General features: G+C 40.1%; 1 protein-coding gene and 1 long non-coding RNA gene across 2 annotated transcripts in view; both read right to left on the bottom strand.

The window, feature by feature from the left end:
• Positions 1-2,092: 2,092 nt before the first annotated feature.
• Positions 2,093-20,060, bottom strand: part of LOC140500319 (uncharacterized) — a 45,743-nt gene continuing 27,775 nt past the window's right edge. Inside the window, exons 4-5 of the mRNA XM_072602793.1 lie at positions 18,855-18,862; positions 2,093-2,617 (exon numbers count right to left, since the gene is read on the bottom strand). Coding sequence (XP_072458894.1) covers positions 2,375-2,617; positions 18,855-18,862 — 251 coding nt within the window. The 3' untranslated portion in view covers positions 2,093-2,374. The remainder of the gene's footprint in view (positions 2,618-18,854; positions 18,863-20,060) is intronic.
• LOC140500327 (uncharacterized) lies at positions 2,775-9,998 on the bottom strand. Its single transcript, XR_011965695.1, has 2 exons — positions 8,922-9,998; positions 2,775-2,989 (listed from the first exon to the last, which is right to left on the bottom strand). It is a non-coding gene; the product is annotated as an uncharacterized lncRNA (long non-coding RNA).

The following is a 20,060-nucleotide window of genomic DNA, read 5'->3' as shown; positions in this document are numbered from 1 at the left end:
TTAAATGACATAACAGGAAATGGAACCTAAGCCTTTCATATATAACTTATGAAATTATACAAGTCCATACATCAACAGACTGAAAGATTTATCCTAGGGTAGCTTGTAATCAAATTAAATAAAATGTTTAGGTTAACTTGTGAAAAAAGAGAGAATACCCCTTCAGATTCAAGTAGGTGTACTTCAAGGTCCTTTCTCAGATTCTGTGAGACTTAGTTGTCCTTTAAGACAAATGGCCCAAGTAAACAAACACTTTGTCTGGACTACAGGGGTTTGGATAGCTTTCCTGAATGGGAAATTGAACCAGACTGGGAGAGATGAGAGAGATCAGAGTGGATACTTGGAGTCTTGGGGCTGGAGAAAGGGTGAGTAGTTTCTGCTTAAGCAGGAAAGGGAATAAAAGGGAAAGAAGGTGAGGGGGAACCTTGATTGACAGAAGGGTCCTAGGGCTACAACTGGAAGAAGTTGTGGCCCTCAACTCCTAGTCTCTCCCAGGAACTGGCCTCCAGCATTTACAGCTAAACCCCTTAACTTCTGCTCTCCAAAAAGCAACAGTCGTCTTGGAGTCTCCCTTCTTTTACCTTGCCCTTTGCTTTCCATGGTGACCCCTTCCTTTCTATCCCAATATATCTCCCTCTGCTAACTAAGGCCTGAAACTCACAGGAGTTTCAGGAGAGAAAATTTTTCATTACTTTATAGAATTTAGAACTATAAGGTTTTATAAGCTCACTAAGTTCAGCTCCTTCATTTGGTGAAAACTGAGGCACAGAGAAGAGAAAGGTTTTTTAAGGACAATTGTTGTTCAGTTGTTTGGTCATATCCAACTGTTCATGACCCCATGGACCATAGCAAACAAGACCCTTCGATCTTCCACTCTCTCAGTCTGTCCAAGGTCTTGTTCATTTTTCCATGACACTGTCCACCTCATCCTCTGCCATCTAAGGACATACAGATAGCAAGTAGCAGAGCAAAAATTCAAACTAATGTCTTCAAACCCCCAAAACAGTTACTTCCACATAGATATGAGGCTTAAAGTGCAAATACAGAGGAAACAGCTGAATAAAACTCACATTAAAAAGTATAAATGATAATAACCTTTTCTGTTTTGCTAGGGGAAGGAGATCAGAAAGCTTTAGATCCCTGGGTACTGGGGGTGAATGGGAGGTAGGAGTGAGACCATCAGATCCCAAAGGAAGTAAAAGAACCAAGAGACAAATTCCACTTATTTCATATTTTTTCTTAAAGCCAGAGATATGTTGTTTCATGCCAGTCTCAGGGAGATCACTGCAGTCCCTGATGCTGTTCTGTTAAAAAATATGGGTGGGAAAGGGAAGAGGAGATGAATTAGGGCTTAGGCTACAGTATTCACAACTGTAGCATTCTGCCTTCATGCCAATCAAAACAGCCAAATAATCTCCCCTATGCCCAGCCCCAAATACACACCCAAAAGAGAAATCACTCAAGAACTCAGAAGAAAAAGGGCCTAATGGGAAAACGTACCCCATGAATAGGGTCTCTTGGTTCCTTCAGTTCATAATGCTTGATATTTCTTTATAGAGAGAATGGGTCAGCTGTTCCACTGACAATGATTCCTTCTAATATAACTTATAAATCATTCATCAATAGGTAAAAATACTCTCTTAACTAATGCTATTTTCAATGAAGAATTTTCTTTGGCAAATTCCTGGCAAATGGCCAAGACTTAACTGCTTTACTGACAGATTTTCAACAAATCCTAATTAGACACAGGCCCTAACCCCAGGGATCTTATAATACTGCACAAGTTCACCAAGTCTGACTGAAGTCATCCCCTCTTGTTATATTCACTGGATGACTCTTATATGAACACTCTTGATACTGACATAAAGGTTGAGCTGGTAAGAAATATTTTCAAACATTTCTCATAGGATTCTCTGCAGCATGAATTCTGAATAATATAACCTCTAAATAAAAATTTTTCAATGCTTACTATATTTATGGCTTTATCTCTAGTGTAAATTCTTTTGTGTGAGTCCTCTGGTGCCAAATAAGCCAAGATCTCTGACTAAAGGCTTTTCCACATTCCTGACATTCAAAAGGTTTCTCTCCAGTATGAATTATCTGATGTTTAATAAGGCTGGCTCTCTGACTAAAGGCTTTACTACAATCCTTACATTTATAGGGTTTCTCACCAGTGTGAATTCTCTGGTGTTGAATTAGACATGAGCTGTGACTAAAGGCTCTACCACATTCATTACATTCATAGGGTTTCTCTCCAGTGTGAATTCTCTGATGTTGAATAAGATATGAGCTCCAACTGAAAACTTTCTCACATTCATCACATCCATAGAGATTTTCTCTAGTATGAATGTTCTGATGCTGATTAAGTCGAGTTCTAACTGAAGCCTTTCCCACATTCATTACATGTATAAGGCTTCTCACCTGCATGAATTCGTTGATGTCGAATAACAGTTGAACTTTGACTAAAGGTTTTCCAACATTCAGTACATTTATAGGGTTTCTCCCCAGTATGAGTCCTCTGATGTTGAATAAGTTGTGAGCTCCAATTGAAACCTTTCCCACAAATATCACATCTATAGACTTTTTCACCAGTATGAATTCTCTGATGCAGAACAAGGTCAGGATTATATTTGAAGCTTTTGGCACAGGCATAACATTTGTGGGCTCTTTCTCCTATCACATTTCTCTGATGTGGGATACAGTTTTGACTTAGGTCAAAGTTTCTCCCAAACACTTTACATTCCTGGGCTATCTCTCTTTTAGCCTTTTTCCCCTTTAGAGAAAAGGATTCCCCTTAGTCATCCCAGCAGAGTTTCCTTGATGATTTCCTAACCTATGAGATCCACAAATTTTTCCAAAACTATATATCTGAGAATATCCATTAGAAATAATTCTGATGTTCTTCCATGAAACAGAGTAGGCAATTGTACATCTTCTGAAGTTTCTTCTTTTTTGTATGACCATAAATTCTCAGTCCCTCTTTCGCAATCTGAAAAAAAGAAAAAGAAAAAAAACATCACCTGTCTTTTGCACTGGGAGAAAGAAACTGCTGATGTAGGAAAAGGATCATTTAAAAAAAAAAAAAGAAAAGAAAAATGGACCACATTTACATAGTCTTTTGCAGTAAACATTACTGACATTAGTCAAGATATGGCTTTAACAGATCTCAAAACTGCTTTAGAAGCTGGAGAAAGAATGGATGGGGGAGGAGTAGTTCAAAGTGGAACAAGAGAATGAGGTATAAGGAGTGACATCCACAGAAATAAGTAGTCAGAGAAGGAGAGTAGATGACTATCACAGGAATAAGCTACTGGCTGAACGTCGATGTGCATAGGAAGTTCACAAAGTGACAAGAAGGGAATGAGGGAGGTATATTTAAGGCTGGCAAGAGTTTCAAGGAGTATGGAAAAGGGGGTCAGGGAAATGATAAAAAGAAGGCTCTGGAGACCACAGAGATATAATTAGGAGAGTTATCTATCCAATAGGATCTCTGAGTGAGGAATGGTGAAGTCCTTGCTGCCACAAGCTAGTCGACCTGCTGTCACTGACTTACCTCCTTAGTAGCCCAACAACCTGTGCCCAGTCCCTGTTCACTGCCTTTATTATTGATCTCTCTCCTCCCCCTAGGACACTGACCTTTAGCTATGTATTTTCTTAATTTTCTTCAGAATACACACAACACCCTTTAAGAATCAAAACTGAGCACAGCTCATCCTCCAGGTGTTGTTCCTTCTTTTCTCAGGAGCTGGGTGTGGTTGTTTACTTTCAAAATCTGAACTCCTCAAGAAGCCTTATTTCTTTTTCAGAATCCTTCCAATGTGACTCAATCCTAAGCCTTGCACTCAGCCCACACCTACTGAAATCATCAAACACTTTGCCATCTCCAAATCAGCACAACCTTTCTCCATTTGTTTTCTCCTTGCTTTTCAGCTATTCTGGTTAACCAAGCACTGAAACATACTCTCCAGAACCTTCTCTGACACAAACTTCCAGTCTCTGCCTCCACTGCTCCATTGTCTAATTCTTGGGTTACCTCTGGAATGTCCACATCAGAAAAATGTCACATCATTTGATTCTAATAGAAAATCTGGGCATTGAGACTATTATATTCTCATTACCTATTGTAATGCTAGGCAATGTCACTCCCCTCTGAGTTTTCTCTATGCAGTGACATGCAAACCTATTGTCTATCACCATGCTCACCTCTTGTAGGTCAATCAGAATTAGCTAGATGGTACAGTGCATTAAAGAGCTGAACTTGGAATCAGGAAGCCCTGAGTCCAAATCCAGCCTCAGACAGCAGGTATCCCTGTTCAGGTAACAACCTCTCTCAGTCTATGTTTCCTCATCTGTAAAATAGGGAAATAATAGTATCTACTTCCCAGGTAAGAATCGAATAGGATGACATATGCAAAATACTTTACAAACATTAAAGTCCTATATGAAGGTTATTATTCTTGTTATAAACTGTGGCAACTTTCACTGCAAGTTTCAATATAAACTCAAATTGACTGTTAAGACAATAGTCCTGTTCATCTCACCTCCATGACCCTTCCTCACACTCATGATGGGGGGGAGGAGGCACCATCCCTCCTTCAAGCCACAAGTCTTGCTCTATCACTCTATTCGACTCAATAATGATTCAGAGAGCTCCCTGTGTATGACTCCCTAGTCTATGTTTAGCCCCAATATTTCCCTTGAGCTCTAGTCCCATATCTCCAACTGTCCATTAGACATGTCCACCTCAATGTCCCTTTAAGCACCCCAAAATCAGTTATGTCCAAACTTGAATGAATGACTGCCTTCTCTGAACCTGCTCTACCTCCCAACATTCTTCCTTCTAATGATGGTACCACAAGGCGATCACATCATTCATATTCACTTTATCCTCTTTTACTTTGGGGTGTAGAGTGTATTCAGGGAGGATCAGTACCTTTGGTGTGATGGCTGCTGAGCCCTTTCCAGGGCTCTTTCCACCTTTGGTATCCACCTGTTCCGCCTAACTCTCACCTGTGGCTCCAAGAAACTGCAGCATATGCAGTGACCACATCCCAGTAAACCATTTTGGCAGAGAGGCCAAACCAGGTTGAGGGTAACCAAGGGTTGTCAAACCCATTGGTGAGTTAGGGAAGTGTCTACCCCAAGCATGTGAAGACTTCATCTGGGAATGGGCAGATGAGAACAATTTGTTCCAACAGCTATGAAGGCAGATGAAGCAGGTGACGTGGAGCGCTTAGAGCCTGGTTAGACACCGATGACACCAAGGTCATCCGCTGCATCCTGAGCTATTGCCAGCTGTCTTGACTCTGTCCTGCCACTGGACTATGATGACTCAGGAAAAGAGAGTGAGGCTGACGACTTCGAGGAACTCTGCCTCACTTAAATCCAATTTACACATGAATCAAAAGACATCACCCATACCATTTCACTATTATGCCTCAAAGTTCTGTGGCAACAGACAAGTGATGAAACAGCAGGTGCAGATACACTGGGAGCTGTAGTCACAACCCTGCACACAAGCAGCCCAGGCCATGGGGACTCGGCAGCCCCCTGGGTGTCTGAGCAGTCTCTTAAGGATCACACTGCTCACTTCCTGGTATGAGGAAGGGGCTAGAAAAGGTGCCCTAAACATTGCCTGCTTACCCAACCCTGGCCTGATTACCGTGGCAGGTGGGGAATCCCACTATGCAGTCAAAACACAAAAAAAGTACAAAAACATCTGCAAAGATGATTCCACTCACTATCAGCACATGGAATGTGCACACACTAATAGACAACACAAAATCCAGTAGCTCTGAAAGAAGAACTGCTCTTATTGCAAGAGAACTCAACAAGTATCATATCCTAATAGCAGCCCTGAATGAAAGTTGGCAAATGAAGGCCAGCTTACTGAAGCTGGAGCTGGATACACCTTTTTCTAGAGTGGGTGCAGTGAAGGGGAGCACCATGAGGCTGGCATGGGTTTTGCAATCAAAACTAATCTAATCAGCAAGTTGGTATGCCTGCCAAAAGGAGTGAATGACAGGCTCATGACGATGCGATTGCCACTCACAGGAAAACGCCATGTCACCATCATCAGTGCCTATGCTCTCACAATGACAAACCCTGATGAAGTCAAAGAAAAATCTTATGAAGACCTAGAGACCTTTATCATCAATGCGCCAAAAGAGGACAAGCTTATAATTCTGAATGACTTTAATGCTGGAGTAGTCTCAGACTACCAGACTTGGTAGGGAGTCCTAGGGAGGAATGGAGCTGCAAACAGCAACAGCAATGGTCATTTACTGCTGAAGACTTGTGTATACCATGACCTCATCACCAACACTGTTTTCCATTTACTTAAATGCAATAAAACTTCATAGATGCTGCCCAAAGGGCTACAAAAATGTGCATACCCTTTGACCCAGCAATATCGCTACTAGGACTATATCCCCAAGAGATCATAAAAATAGGAAAGGGTCCCCACATGTACAAAAATATTTATAGCAGCACTCTATGTAGTTGCCAAAAACTGGAAGTCAAGGGGATGTCCATCAATTGGGGAATGACTGAATAAATTATGGTATATGAATGTAATGGAGTACTATTGTGCCATAAGAAATGATGAACAAGAAGACTTCAGAGAGGCCTGGAAGGACTTATATGACCTGATGCTGAGTGAAAGGAGCAGAACCAGGAGAACTTTATGCACAGCAACAACCACAGTGTGTGAGAGTTTTTTCTGGTAGACTTAGATTTTTGTAATAACACAAGAACTTCTTACAAAAAAAAAAAATCCCAATGGTGGATCTCAAGGCAAAATGCCTTCCACACTCAGAGAGAGAAATATGGAAGTCACTCACATAATGTAGCAGATCATGTTTGTGTATGTGTATGTGTTTGTGTATCATGTTCTGATTTGTTATACGATTTCTTTCATTTATCTTAGTCTGACTACATAGCATGACTATAGTGAAAATATACTCAATAGGAAAGTATATGTAGAATCTATACAGAATTGTATGCAGTCGTGGGGAGGGAGGGGAGTAGTGGGGGGCAGGTGGGGAGGGATAAAATCGCAATTGTATGGCAGTGATTGTTAAACATTAAAAAATAAAAATAAAAAAAAAAATTCATAGATGCACCCTCGCAGCAAACACTGGCATCTAATAGATTATGTGCTTGTAAGAAGAGACAGACAAGATGTGAAAGTGACAAAGGCAATGTGTGGTGCAGATTGCTGGACTGCTCAGACTTATACTGTCCAAGCTAAATATTTGTATTCACCAAAAGTGCCGCACACATGGCAAAATGACTACCAGAAAAATTAATGTCAACAAATTAGAGCTCTTCTCTGAGCGTGAACAGTTTGTTGCTGACTTGGAGGGAAAGCTGAGCCAACATATAGTTGGCAACAGTGGAGCAGAAAAGGAGTGAGCAGCTCTCAGAGATTTGGTATACAGCACTGTATTTGCTCATCTGAGTCAGAACGCTCACAAACACCAAGACTGATTTGATGAAAATGATGGGAAAATTCAGAATCTGATAAATGAAAAAAGAGAACTCCACAGGATTACCAGCAGGATAGTTCATCCACCTCTAAGAAGGCAGCGTTTAATTCCATCAAAAGCAAAGTACAAGCAAAGCATAGAGAGATGCAGGATTCCTGGCTCAGTAAGAAGGCAGATGAAATTCAGTTTTATGTTGTTAGTAACAATCCAAAGTGCTTTTATGGTTTCCTGAAAGCTATTTATGGACCAAAAACTTGTGCATCACAACTACTCAGTGCTGATGGAGCCACATTGATTAGTGATAAGGACATGATCCTAAAGAGATGGGCTGAACACTTCCATAGTGTTCTCAACAGACCATCATCAATCAATGCTGAGGTCATTGACCATTTACCTCAGGTTGAAGTCAATCCTTCCTTAGCTGAACTTCCAACTGAAAAAGAGGTTTTGGGTGCCATTAGGCTCCTTTCATGTGGCAAAGCACCTAGTACTGATTCTATTCCAGCTGAGATTTACAAGGTAAGGGGACCATTGCTCATACAAAAGCTGACTGAAATTTTCCAGGTTATATGGCAAGAGGAGGTTATCCCCCAGGAGTTCAAGGATGCCTCCATTGTCCATCTCTGTAAGGGTAAAGGGAATAAATTGTCTTACGACAATCACAGGGGAATCTCTCTCTTAGTCACTGCTAGCAAAATTCTTGCCAGAGTCCTCCTTAATAGGCTGATCCTTCACCTGGAAGATGGTCATATACCTGAGAGCCAGTGTAGCTTCAGAAAGGGCTGAGGAACAGTCAATATGGTGTTTGCTGCCCGACAACTCCAGGAGAAATGCCAGGAGCAGAACAGAGGTCTGTACACAACATTTGTGGATCTGACCAAGGCCTTTGACACTGTTAGTCATGAGGGCTTATGGAAAATTATGTCAAAATTTGGTTGCCCAGAGAAGTTCATCAATATTGTACATCAATTTCATGATGGCATGTTTGCCTGGGTTCTGGATAATGGACAAAGCTCTTGTGCCTTCCTAGTCACCAACAGAGTGAAACAGGGCTGTGTGATTGCTCCCATGCTTTTTAACATGATGTTTTCAGCCATGTTGACAAATGCTTTCGATCAGAATGAATACAGTATCAAGGTCAACTAATGGTAAGTTCTTCAATTTGAAAAGGTTATAAGCCAAGACCAAAGTGAAGGAGGTGTTGGTGCATGATTTTCTGTTTGCAGATGATTGGGCACTCAATGTAGCCTCTGAAGCTGAGATGCAACAAAGTATGGATCAGTGCTCTGCTACCTGTGCTAATTTTGGCTTAATATTTAACACCAAAAAAAACCACAGGTGATCCATCAGCCACCACCACATCAACCATACATAGAACCATCAGTTACAACAAATGAAGAAGTTTTGAATGCTGTGGATAAGTTCACTTACCTTGGTAATACACTTTTCAGGGATGTACACGTTGACAATGAGGTTGATACATGCATTGCCAGAACTAGCTCAGTGTTTAGGAGGCTCTGAAGAAAGGTTTGGGAAAGAAGAGGTATTAGACTGACTACCAAACTGAAGGTCTACAGAGCTGTTGTGCTGACCTCATTGTTATATGTTTGTGAAGCATGGACAGTCTACTAGCGCAATGCCAGGCAACTGAATTGCTTCCACTTGAACTGTCTTAGGAAGATTCTGAGGATCACCTGGTATGATAAGGTACCAGACACTGAAGTCCTTGCTCGAGATGAACTGCCAAGTATTCAAACTGTGCTTCAGAGAGCGCAACTCCCATGGGCTGGCCACGTTGTTCAAATGCCAAATGTACACTTGCCAAAAAGACTATTTTATGGAGAACTTGCATGGGGCAGGCGATCACATGGTGGCCAGAAGAAATGATACAAGGACACTCTCAAGATCTCTTTCAAGAACTTTAGATTTGACTGTGCAACATGAGAGACGCTGGCACAGAACCGCTCAGCATGGCATGCCCACATAAGAAAAGGTGCTGTACTCTTTGAGCAAAGCAAAATTGAGACAGCAGAAAGTAAACACAGAATGCACAAATTTGGGATATTCACCCCAAATATTCAAACGGACTATCTGTGCCCAACCTGTGGCAAAGAATTCCGAGATCTTATTGGTTTGATCAGCCACAGGCAGACACGCTGAAATTTCACTTTACAATGGTGATGTCATTTTGGTCCTTTTTGAAGATGAAGGACAACAACCATCCTCTTTAGTAATACTGTAATCACCCTATATTCAGTCCCTCCCTACTCCTCACCTTGACCAGAGCTTCTTAAACTTTTTCCACTAACAACCCCTTCAACGTTTCTTAAAATGTGGGTCGTGACCCCATAGGCAGTCATTTTACAGATTAAGTACAAAGTCCAAGAAGTTGGTTTGTCCAGACATACAAGATTAGTAAATATATGAGGTAGGATTCAAAGCCAGGCCTCCTGATTCTAAATTTAGCACTATCTAGTATGTCTCTCAACAGACTGAAAGCCCTCTAAAGACAAGGACTATCATTTATTATAATAGGAATTTTTAGAATATTGAATTAAGATTGACTTAAATCACTAAACTTATATTTTTTTTCTGAACCTAGATTTGGTAATTCATGGCCAGCATGATTTGGCAGCCTAGAAAGCTAATGGAATCTTAGGGCACTCTAAGGGAGCCACCTCATCCAAAGCCTCATGGTGCTCTTCCCTGGTCATACCACATGAGGAATACTGTGCTCAGTTCTGGGTACAACATTTTAGGAAGGACATCTGTAATCTAGATATATAATAGAATATGTTACCAGGATGGTGAAGAACTCAAGTTCATGACATTTGAGAGTCAGTGAAAGAACTAAAGAGAATTACTGTGGAAAAGAGGGATATATTCAGATATATGAAGGGTAAAATGGAAAAGGCATTAGACTTATTTGTTTAGTCCCAAAGAGGAAAATAGGAATAATGGGAAGAAGTTAAAAGAGGCAATTTGATGTAAGGGAAACTTCCCTAATTATTAAAACTATCCAAAAATGGAATGGGCTTCCTCTGGAGGTAGTAACTTCCTTGCCACTGGAAATCTTCAAGCAAATGCTTAAGATTTGTGTTGGAAATAAAGTTATTTTTCAGGGATGGGTTGAACTAGATGATCACTGAGATCTCTAACTGTGATTCCTCTTGATACAATATTATCCACAGGTTTTCTTTCATCTCTAATAAGAGCTTCCAGTCTTACTCTTTGGGGCCAAGCAGAACAGGTCTAAGCCCTATTTCTCCTGACAATTCTTCCAATACACAAAGACAGCAATTATCCCTGTCTCTCTCTCTCCCCACCCATCCCCTGGACTACGTGTTTTCTTTTCCAGGCTTAGTCTCTATTGGCTAGTCTGGGAAGTATCTTTTATCTGGATTATTTTGAGTTCTGTTCCATAAAACTGGCACTCCATTCAAAATCTGTCCTGATCCAGTTGCACCCAAAGCCAAATGCAAAATCATAACTACTCTATATCCAGTTGCACCCAAAGCCAAAAGCAAAATCATAACTACTCTATATCACCAGAGTAGCTTTTTACTCTCTCCTGGATCAGGTAGAGATCCCTAGCCTACACCTTAAAGCTTCCTCTAGTAGGCACTCTATGCTCTCACTTTTCTCATAGTCTTTGCTTTCCATTTTCTCTTGAACAAACACTCAAAACCACCTCCATTTGCTCTTCCCTATATCAAAATATTCTAGATGATGTAGGTAGTTAACTTTCCCTTCTGGATCTTACACAGTACTTTCTCTTGTACCTGTCTAATATTCTTGTATAAAAAACTATCATGTTTATTGGATTTGGGGTTTTATTCCCATATTGAGGCAAGGATTGTTGTCTTACCTAGAATTCTGTACATCCCCTACCGATAGTCAGTGAAAAAATGATGACTTTGATTTAATAAATACTTCCTGACAGACTGATTGATTTGATTTCCATTACTTAGTTTTCTCCCTCATTCACCTGTCCATGAGGTTCTCAGGGTCTCCTTTCCTCAGATCCTTGCAGATTCAAGGCCCATAGCTCTTCTCCTTGCTCCAGCTCGTAAATCAGGTCAGGTTTGGAAACTGGAAATCCTCATGAGAAGAGAAGTAAGATGGGAAGTATTCATGTATCACAAGGAAAACAGGCCTATTTAGGGCTTGATCCTAGGCCCTAGGGATATAGGGAGAGGAGAAGGAGAAATATCCAGAGTCTAAGTTAGGAAGACTCACAGGGGCAAGAAGAGGCCTGAAAAGAACATATTCCTAGGAGGGTACATGTTTTAGGGTAGGAGAGGGAAGAAGGGTTTAGGAAAGAAAGAAAATGAAAATGTGACCCTACAGGGAGTTAGAGAGTTTCAGAGGAAGAACTGACCTCATAGGTCATACAGTCCAATGACACCCAAAAGGAGGAGATACTGTCTTCAGAGTAATAAAAAGTCACCAACTGCTGAAGCCAAACTACCATTCTTGGGAAGCTGTGTTAGAAATGCTTTCCTTCCATAAGGTCTAAATGTGCCTCTTTGCAATTTCAGCCCATCACTCTTATTTCTTCCTTCTGAGGACACTCCCACTACATCACATCACACACCATCAAACGTATGACAATATCTATCTACCCCATAATTCCCTTGTCAGGATAAATCAATCCTGCCTTCATTAATCTGACTGTCATTCTCTAGACGTTCTCTAGCTTATCAAGGTCCTGCCTAAAATGTATTGCCTAAAGCTAGACATAGTTTTCCAGATGTGACATGAGCAGAGCAGCTTACGTTGGGACTATCACATTGTTTATGGAAGCTACACCTCTCAATGAAGGCTGAGATTTCATTATCCTTCTTGGCTGCCCTATTGCATTGTTTTATTTTTAAGTTTGATCTGAATTTAAACATCAAATAAAATGATGATTTTCATATACATGGTAGAAAAGAAAGAGAGGACTATCCATAAACTGTAGATCTCTACTGTGTACAGCTTGCTTTTAAAAAAAGGACATATAAATTCATCGTGGAACTTTCAAAGCTGTCCTATTTGTCTGTGTTTCTTCTTGACTCTCCTGTTCTCTACATTTTTAAAAAGATGCCTCAATAACCCACTTTTCTTTTTCTTCTTTTCCTTTTGGCCACCCTATCCCTTCCTTCCCTCTTCTACCTGCTCCCCACAATGGAAAAAAAAGAAAAAAATTTTTATAACAAATATGTAAAGTCAAGAAAAGCAAAGTCACACATTGATTATGGCCCAAAGTGTATGCCTTCTTCTGCATCCTGAGTCTATCACCTCTCTGTTAAGAGGTAGGTAGCAGCTTCATCATCGGTCTTCTGCAGCTGCAGTCAATCACTGCGTTGATCAGAGCTTTCAAGTTTTCAGAGTTGTTTATCTTTACAATGATGTTGTTATTGTATATGTTGTTCTGGTTCTATTCAATCACTCTGCATCTGCTCATACAAGCCTTCTCAGATTCTTTCTGAAACTATTCATTTGTCACTTCTTAATGGCACAATAATATTCCATTACATTCATATGACCTAATTTGTTTTCCATTCCCCAATAGATAGGCACCCATTTAGTTTCCAGTTCTTTGCTACTACAAAAAGAGCTACTAATACTTTTGTATGTGAGTCCTTTTCCTCTTATGATCTCTTTGGGGTACAAGCCTAGGAGTGATATAGCTTGGTTATAAGATATACCCAGTTTAGTGACTTTGGGGCATAGTTCCAAGTTGCTTCCAAAATGGCTAAACCAAATCACAGGTCCCCTAACAGTTCACCAGTATGTTGTTTTACTGCAGTGCTTCCAACAATTGCCATTTTCCATTTTTTGTTAACTTTGCTAATATGATGAGGATAAGATGGAACCTCAAACTTGTTTTAATTCACATTTCTCTAATTATTATTGATTTGGAGCATATATAATGCCCCTCTTAAAGTGTGTTGCTCAGACAGGACATATGCTCATTTGGTTTGTATCTGCTAGAAACCTCCCACCAGTTTCACCTGAATGCCACTAGACAAGACAGTGGTCTGTCTCTCAGTGATACAAAGGGACACAAGTTTTAAAAATGCTTTTTAAATGACTGAATTGAGGAAACATCTGAAGAAAGCTCAAAAGATGTGGAAATGGTGGCCTATGGGATAACTCAAAGAGCTGCCTATTTTCACATACTGTAGAAAACAAATTGTCTGAGAACAAAGAACAAGAGTATTTTGTTTTGGGGTCCTGAGTCATAGAGCTTCCACAGCTTACTGACATATAAGGAAGTCATGAGGTACCAGAAAACTAAATCTATAGAGTCCTTATCCAGTCAGACGATGTTCCCATAATTCTCCAGCATCACATCCCTGTAGACAGCCTTCTAATTGGGGTCCAGATGTGTCCATTCCTTCCTTGAGAAACACAGAGCCACATCCTCAAATGTCACTGCTTTCCGAAACAGCACATTCACGTTTTGGAAATGATAAACTTCCCTGTCCCATCCCAGCCTCCTAAACAAAACATCTCTGCTGACCCAGGAATGAATCTCCCTCAGCCTCCACTCATGGGGGTAGACACAGCAGGGTCGGGAAGGGAAGGAAATAGTTTTAGAAGTACAGAACTGGCATAAGGTTTTCAGTGGAAGGCTTGGCCCCTAGTCTCAAAAAATACTTAATGGAGTTAAAAAACATCCAGAGATCAAGAGAAAGCCAACAGCCAAGATCAGAGCAATGGGAGGATCGTCTGTGAGGCTGCTAGGAGAGCTCAGATCAATCAATCATAAGCATGTGCCAACCACATAAAAATAATTAGGTCTCTTCACTCTGGAACTTGAAGATTTAGGAAAGATATGGTCAGCTTCTAAATTAGAGACAGATAAATATAGATTAATTTAGCAAATTTTGGACATGAGAACTAAGGTGTAACCATTGAAGCTTGACAGAGGCAAATTTAGGACAAAGTAAAGGGTTTGCTCTTTATCACCTCATAAGGTAGAAATAGATCCAAAATCAAAACCAAAAAGGTGAAAAGGCCGATCTGCACAAAATAACTTAAAGCAACACAGTTCAACAGTGAAACACTGAAAACATTACATGCCCAACAACTGGGCAATGGCTCAGTATTGGCATTTATACATGTAGTGGAATTATCATTGGAGCACAAAGAACGGCCAGTGTGACGAATATAGATAAAGTTGAAAGGTGTGTATGAATTAGCACGCAGAAAGAATGAGAGCCAAAAGAACAATATACATTCATAAATTAAGACAATGTTAAACAATGAGAAAACTCACAGCAAATACAGGAAGCAACCTGAATACAACCCTGCTAAAGTTACTGCACATGTAATTCAACCATTAATAATTGGGAGATAAATAATAGAAGGCGAGGACTCTACATATAATCATTGACAACTTCATTTAGTCTTGTTTTTACAACTTTCTAGGAAGGAGATATTTTCTGTTTTTTGTTTTATTTGGGTTTTGAAAAAAATTCTTGTTTATGATTTTGGTTTTGATTACTGTTCATACTTTTTATGCTCATACTTTGCTTTTAAGTTCATACTTTATACTGTTCATTCATTACTATGTATCATTGGATATTAAGAAAACAAAATGGATCCATAAATATTTTTTAAAAATTAAAGTCAACCATTTGTTTAATTAGGCAAATTGGAAAAGTCTGGATTGAGTGTTTCTCACTTACAGTTAACCTTGGTTATATGGGTTCAAATCCCACTTCTGATACTCACCACCCCTACAGCCTCAGTTTCTTCATCTGTAAAATAAAGGGGTGGGGCCACAATGGCCTCCAAAGTCCCGCCTAGCTGTAGCTCTATGTGCCTCTTATCCCACTGTATAGCTCAGAGTGTTTACGGGAAATTGGTCTGACCTAAATAGAGCAAAAATGAGGGGTTCACTTTCTGTGGCAATTCTTAAATTGTTTTTGCCCCAGGAGCCCCAGCTGAGCTTCCTATTAAGATGCTTTTTGTATGACGTCTATGGGGAGAGGGCTTCCCAACCCATGGACACAAGGCACCTATGACTCCTTGGCAGTGCTGGAGCACCCAGCCTGACTAAGGTGAGCCTGGTGACGTAATAGGAGAGCCTCACTAAACATGAATGGTGCCAGTTCTAGTCCCCAAATCAGTATTGCCTCTCATTTTTTTAAAACTTTGAGCATATTATCAAGCTACCCAAAAAAACCCATGAAGCCTGAGTAGCCCTGGTACAGTATTGTGTTATACAGATGTCTTATATAAGCTTTCCTGTGTACTCTCACAGTGTGTTGACAACAACATGGCACTGTATATAGCAGGCACTTGATAAGTGTTTGTTGAGTGACTGTTGATTGAAAGACTACAAATTCAATCTTTCATCCTGCTAAAGAAAGGGAGGGCTGAGGTCCACAAATGTTCCCTTCTCTTCTTGCCCCCTTTTCAGGGATAGCAGAATAGAATAAATGTGTGTTCGTCCTTTGTTGCTGAAGAAGGCCATGCCATCAGAGAAATAATGACATGACTTGCACTTGACTTTGTTTTGACTGAGGGAGGGCTGTGTAGGGCACCAGCCTCACTTCTCCTCCAGAGCCATCTGAACCCAGTGACCAGATATTCATCAGGATGACTGGGGATGACCCAGTATGAGGCAACTAGGGTTAAATGACTTGCCCAAGGTCACATAGTTAGTGAGTGTCAAGTGTCCGAGGTGAGATTTGAACTCAAATCCTCCTGACTCCTGCACTGGAGCTCTATCCACTATACCACCTAGCTGTCTCCTCTACCTTTATAACCTTGGATCAATGAATGCCCTTTTTTGGTCTTCAGTTTCCTCATCTGTAAAACAAAAAGATTATACTGGGTGCTCTCAGAAAATACCTCCAAGTTTTCAAATTTACTGGTAAAAATAGATGATATTCTAAAGCCAAGTAAAAATTATTTATGAATTGTGTACTGGTGTGGAATTATTCTCTCTTTTTAGAAAGATATAGAATCCTAACTTATGTTAGTAGATATTTATATAAATATCTATACATTATCTGTAATTTTTTAAATCTAGATTTGTAATTTCAATAGTACTGGGGATTTTCTGGTATGGAAACACCTTCCACCAATGCCAATTTACAATTCCACTTCCAGCTTACAGTCTTAAAGCCTATGACTCTTGAAGGTTCCCTGATTTGCCAATGGTTTCATAGATAATATTTGTCACAGCAAGATTTGAATGCTGCTGTTCCTGACTCCAAGGCCAGCTTTATGTCCACTATTCCATGCAACTTCTTCATCTATTTGTATCTAGAATATTTAACCTTATTCTCTCTCATAATGTTTTGTCATGAATTATCAACTTCCTGTTGGTTAGCTCTTTCTGCATGTCTTATAAGCATCTCAAACTAAACAAATCCCAACCAGAACTCATCTTGTCTCCTAAAGCTACATCCTCTTTTCTCCTAAATCTATATCTCCTCTATACTTCCCTATTTAATTATAATAATTACTATTTATATAGCACTTTAGGTTTGCACAGTACCTGACAGATGTCATTTCATGTGAATTTCACAAAAACCCTAGGAGGTAGGTGCTATTATTAGCTTCTCTTTAAAAAAAAGAGGAAAAAATTGTAGCAGATAGAAGTTAAGCTACTCACCTAGGATTATATAGTTAATAAGTGCCCAAGATAGGATTTGAATTTAGGCTTTCTTGACTTCAAGTCCAGTGCTGTAGCCACTGAGCCACCCAGCTGGTATCTGTTAATGTTATCACTTTTCTCCCAGTCACCTAAGTTCATATCCTCAGAGAAATCCCTGTTTTTCCCTCTTCTTCATTCCCCATGGCCAGTCATTTGTTAAATCTTATAGAGTCTACCTCCATGATATCACTCCACTCTCGGAGCCACCACCCTACTTAGGTCCACACCACCTCTCACCTGGATTAAAATAATGATCTCTAAATTGAGCTTTCTGTTCTCAGTCTCTCCCTTCTCCAATTCTTCCTTCATACAGCAGTCAAGATAATATTCCTAAGGCACAGGTATAATCACATCACTGCCATATTCAAAAATCTCCAGTGTGGCTCCCCACTGCCTATAGGACAAAATGCAAACTCCTTAGCCTGTCATTTAAGACTCTTTACAACTTGGTTCCCACTTGTCTTTTTGGTCTTATTTGATATTGCTCCTCTTCATACACACTCTTCAAGTCAAACTGGACCATTAGCCACTCCCTGAACTCATATTCCATCGCCAGCCTCTGTTTACTTCCTATGCCTCCATGGCTGAAATGCCCTTCCTCAACCCTCCTCTCCTCAGAATACCTGTCTTTCTTCAAGGCTCAGGTAAGATCCCACCTCCTCTGGGAAGCCTTCACAGTTCCCCACCAGGTGTCATTACTGTTCCCCTACTCAATTTCCTTTTTTTAAAAAAAAAAAAAAGTGTTATTGATGCCTTCTGTTTTGGCACCATTCATTTCTGGATGTACTTCCCACAGTAAGACCTGCCTTTTAACAAGGAAAAAGAGAACAGCAAAGCCAACCAACAGTGACTGCATTTGACAATGTGTGCAACATTTTACAGCCATATTTTTCCACCTCCATAACAAGAGGCCCTGTCCTCAATTTTCAAAGTACAATTCTTGGTTTTGTACATTTTCTATCACCCACAACCAGGAAACTACAAGCTCCCAGAGAGAACAGAATGTTTCGTTTTTGTCTTTGTGCACCCAGTGCCTGGTAATATCTTGTGCAGAATAGTCACTAGTTTGTTGAAGTGAATTTTTTTAGTTTTCTGTCCATGGTAATAACTGACAGTTGACCAAATAGCAAACTGCCCCACACGGAAAGAACACCCGTTGCTCTTCAGCCAGTACAATAACACATACTTGGTCCCTGAACGGACTCTTAAGTATCAACTGGACTTTGGAGGATGGAAGGCCCAAGGTCTCCTAAAATTCAATTTCCTATAAATAGGATCCCTCCTTTCCATCTACATTACTACCCTAGCCATAAAGATCAAGATGGGATGAACTATTCTCTACATGTGGGGAGAAGGAAGCATTCTAGGAGTCCCCTTCTCAATCCCTCTTCTCACTTTGGATCAGGCTTGAATGAAAAGTTGTCATATAGAAGAAGGAGTTCTGCTATATAATTATCATGGCCAAGCTTGGTCTCAAAGAAGAGTTGAGAAAAAACATCTCCGTCCTCTATTAGCACAAATAGGGATTATGGATGTGCAATATTCCATCTCCTGTCAGACACAGTCGATGTATTAGCTGGTTTTGTTGACTTTTTATTCTCTTTTTTTTAACCTTTGTTTCATATGATGGGTAGAGGAAGAAAGAGGAATATATTTGGAAATGAAGGTGATTTTAAAATAAAATATATTTTTAAATATATAGAGGAGACTTCAGAAAGAACTAGGAACATTTGATTGAAAATTAGTGATGCATATCAATGTAAGAAAAAACTTCACAACAATAAAAGCTGTCCCAAAATGGAATCATTGTGGAAATACCCAGGGCTCCAGCCTAGTCCTATTTTCTCCTCTCTATATTCTAAGTGATCTTCTGCAGGGGGTTGAGTTAACAACTGTAATCAGATTACCAAACACACATACACACACACACATATACATATATCATACCTCTCCTGAGTTCTAGTCCAACTTCCTCCTAGAAATTATCTAGGAGTCCCATGATCATCTCAAACTCAACACAAGCAAAACAAAATTCATTGACTAACTTTCTCTAAACCTGTCCATTCTCCTAACTTCCCTCTTCCTGATGAAGGCACTATCATTCTTCCAATCACCCCAATTCACAACCTTAGAAGTCATCTTTGACTTTTCCCTCCCCATATTCAACTAATTAACAAGTCTTAGTAATTCTGTCTCCATACTGTATCCTCTGAAACAGTGGTGTCAAACTCAAAAGAAAAGGGGGAGGAGCCTCTAAACCCTAGGTAAGATCCCTATGGGCATGGATTAACTTAGAAAATCACATATGAACATTTATCTAGGCTTTATTGTATTCTTTATTTTAATCTGGTTCCCACAAGGGCTGCTGTGGCTGGCCGCATGCAGCCTGTGTCTCAGCACCTTTTCTCTACCACATATGCTCTTCTCTTTTCTTGGTCTTCGTGACACTACTCTTTCTTGAGTACACTACCTGTCTGGCCGCTCCTGAGTCTCTTTTACCAGGTCACTATCCACATTCTGCCCCTAACTCTTGGCATGCCCCAAGATCCTATCCTTAAATCTATACCAGATTATATAGTATGTGTCTTATGTTTCTCTTAAATCTTTCTGCCCTCTCATAAGTTCCCAAGGGTTTCATCTTATGTTAAGAGGACTCCCAGATCTCTATTGTCTAGCTCTAGTCTCACATCATCAACTGGGTTGTTGTTTTGTTTTTGTTTTTTTTTTTTAGCATTTCTCACTCAATGAATTATAGGCATCTCAAATTCAAAATGCCCCAAACCAAAATCATTTTCTTTACCCCTAAACTCATCCCTCATCTGCATGCCTTTATTTCCACTGAGGACATCACTATCTTTCCAGTCACATATAGTATATTCATGTTATAGTAGACACTGACACCACTT

The sequence above is a fragment of the Notamacropus eugenii genome, chromosome 4, assembly GCF_028372415.1.
Source record: "Notamacropus eugenii isolate mMacEug1 chromosome 4, mMacEug1.pri_v2, whole genome shotgun sequence".
NCBI lineage: Eukaryota > Metazoa > Chordata > Mammalia > Diprotodontia > Macropodidae > Notamacropus > Notamacropus eugenii.
Note: the sequence above shows the minus strand (reverse complement) of the source record. Positions and strands in the feature narration are given on the sequence as shown.